Genomic DNA, 2,618 nt, shown 5'->3' on the forward strand with positions numbered 1-2,618 from the left:
CACGTTAAATTGACAGAGTGTATATCCACGTGACAACGTGACAACGTTTGCCACATCATTCACTCATCACTTCACAGCTGAATGTCACGTGAATACACACTCTGTCAACTTAACGTGCCACATCAAATCTCCGTTAACGGAAATAGCTATAAGGGCAAACGTGGGACACGATCCAATATTTGAGGGTGTTAATTGGGTAACTATAAATTTATGGGTCGAAATTGAGGCCGGTCGAAAATTCCAGGGGTCAAAATGGGTTTCAACTCAACTCCTAACCAACAAACTCTAGACATGTAATTTTATCAAAAGTAACATCATAAGCTGGGTACTAGGTACTTAGGTAGCAATCATGCAGCCGAAAAAAGAACCAAATACATCTAAGATACTTCAGCACAGAGACTAACTAAAGGAAAAAAGGTGTGTAATGATGAAGCGTAAAAGCGTTCTTTACAAAAGTTAATCATATGTTTACAACTTATCAAATGATACATGCATGAACGAAGATAGCAATAAATTAATTGATCTCCAATTACAAGCTACGAAATGTGCTGACACTTTAAGTAACACAAGCAACTAGCAATCCTGTTAGGTCTCATGGTTTCATTGATTTTAAGATTAATGATAATTGATGAGGCTAACAAATAATCTCACATAGAAGTACTTCAGATAAGGCAGGTTAATCATATATATATATAGAAACATCAAAGGAACAGAACACAGCTAAATTCCTATTCCTAAACTACACATCTGAAACATTCAATAGAGTTTTAATTGCAGATAATCAATCAATATTCAATATAAGTGACAGATAACTTTCCATCAAAAGAATACCATCTAGAAATAGATAACTATATATTTATAGCAATCTTAACAAGTACAAACAAGCTCAATTCAAAGTGCAAATTTGCCAATAACCTTGACACATAAATAAATAACACTATTTCCACTACACTTTAAGATTGAACTATTCCTATTTATGGGAAGATATCCCTCTCTATAGATTGTAATAAAACCAAAACAAAAGGTGGTTGCTTTGGAGTGAGCATAACGTTATCAAACATCAATTTGAAGCTACAACAGGATTACTGATTATCACAGCATTCATAACATCAAATCAAACACTTCAAACCACAAGCTACAAAGGACAAACTTGACCTCAAAACTGAGAGAAACAAAGAATATCAAAGCTTTGTCATTGTTAATCCTTCAAAGGTTCCTAACACTATTGTACATTGAGCATGTTAGAGAAAATATTTAAAAAAAAAAAAAAGAAACTACATAGTAAAAAGGAGTGAAACTTTAAAACATAAAAAAAAGGAAGCCCCATCAAACTAACATTACCACTATACAGAGTAACACCTAGGGGCCGCCAATGAGAGAATCATCAATGCACAAATTTTTTCCATTTTTTTTAAATCTTCCCAAATATCATTCCTCAGATTCATACTTTGAATTCAAGCCACCCATGCTTTTTCTCTTTCCAAAATCTGATGCACTTGCTAATCTCAGTCCCAACCCCAAATTTATAATGCAGCCACTAAAGAATTTAAAGCCTCAAAACCCACCAAATTAAAACGAATCGATGATTGATGATATGGAAAAAACAAAATCTTTTTGTTTCAAGAATAATTCTCATATCTGTCATTGCCCTTAAGAAGCTGGTTTCTCTGGAACACCAAGAAACTAACCATGGCAATCTGCATAACCGCCACAATTCCTACAAACAAGAGCCCAACTTTCTTCCCTGTGTTCATTCCGCTTTGCTGTCCAGACGGAGGCGGCGGAGGGATCCAGTAGCGGTGATAATCGTGCGGCGGAGATCCCAGCTCGCTCGCTTGCGCATCGGACGGTGTTGGCGGCGATTCGGGGGGCGGAGGAGGGGACCTATGGGCCGAATGACGTGGCGGCGGTGAACGACGGTGGCGAGGTGGCGGAGGTGGGGGTGGCTAATCTATCAATGTGCACAACTGTTATCTCTGATTGAACAAGAAAGGCATAGAAAGAAAGTGTAACAGCAAAGATCAAAAAACCCAAGGTTGAAAACGTCGAATCCATGGAACAAAGATCAAAGGGTTCTTCAAATTTTCGATTAGGGTTTCTTCCAGTTCCAAAGAGGGTTTTTTCCGCATCTAACCCTCTTTTTTTATTTGTATCTCTTCCTTTCCCTTTGAATCTGCGACCGCCTAATCGAATTGGGTCGGTCTCAAAATCGTTCCTTTCTTTGTTGTTCAGCTTGGCATGAAGTTGGTAACCCCATATCTAGGGTTTTCGATGTTTGTTGAGCCGCCCCCAAGAAAGAAATTATTAAAACGAATAAATGTGGGTCCTTTTTTGGAGTAACTGGTGTGGAGGAATGTGAGGAAAGGAATCAATAATAGATTTTGGACCCCTTTGGATTGAGAAATCCGTTTGGGTTCTCTCTCTTTCGCACCTTCTAAGAAAATGGGGAGGAAGAAATTGCAGATGCAGAGAGAGAGAGAGAGAGAGAGAGAGTAACGCGGGTCTCAACGGTTGGCCTAATTTGGAGTAGTGATGAGGTTGGAAGATGGAATCTTCGGACCTGTCATGAGTCACAAAGACGCGCAGCGGTGTCAAGAGAGAGAAACAGACATGGAGGG

At 38.8% G+C, this 2,618-nt stretch overlaps 1 protein-coding gene across 1 annotated transcript; it reads right to left on the reverse strand.

The window, feature by feature from the left end:
* Positions 1–1,619: 1,619 nt before the first annotated feature.
* LOC107464708 (pollen-specific leucine-rich repeat extensin-like protein 1) lies at positions 1,620–2,129 on the reverse strand. The gene is made up of 2 exons (XM_016083665.1): positions 2,031–2,129; positions 1,620–1,946 (listed from the first exon to the last, which is right to left on the reverse strand). Exons 1-2 carry the CDS (start codon positions 2,127–2,129, stop codon positions 1,620–1,622), a joined length of 426 nt encoding a protein of 141 aa, XP_015939151.1.
* Positions 2,130–2,618: the final 489 nt, after the last annotated feature.

Source organism: Arachis duranensis, chromosome 9 (genome assembly GCF_000817695.3).
Source record: "Arachis duranensis cultivar V14167 chromosome 9, aradu.V14167.gnm2.J7QH, whole genome shotgun sequence".
NCBI classification, from domain to species: Eukaryota; Viridiplantae; Streptophyta; class Magnoliopsida; order Fabales; family Fabaceae; genus Arachis; species Arachis duranensis.

What these genes read in the sequence shown, in the direction of transcription:
- LOC107464708 (XM_016083665.1), bottom strand. Translation starts at nt 2,129, where the DNA reads ATGCGGAAAAAACCCTCTTTGGAACTGGAAGAAACCCTAATCGAAAAT. An exon ending in TTCGACGTTTTCAACCTTGG is followed by an intron (nt 1,947 to 2,030) that starts GTTTTTTGATCT and finishes TTGATAGATTAG; the next exon opens with CCACCCCCACCTCCGCCACC.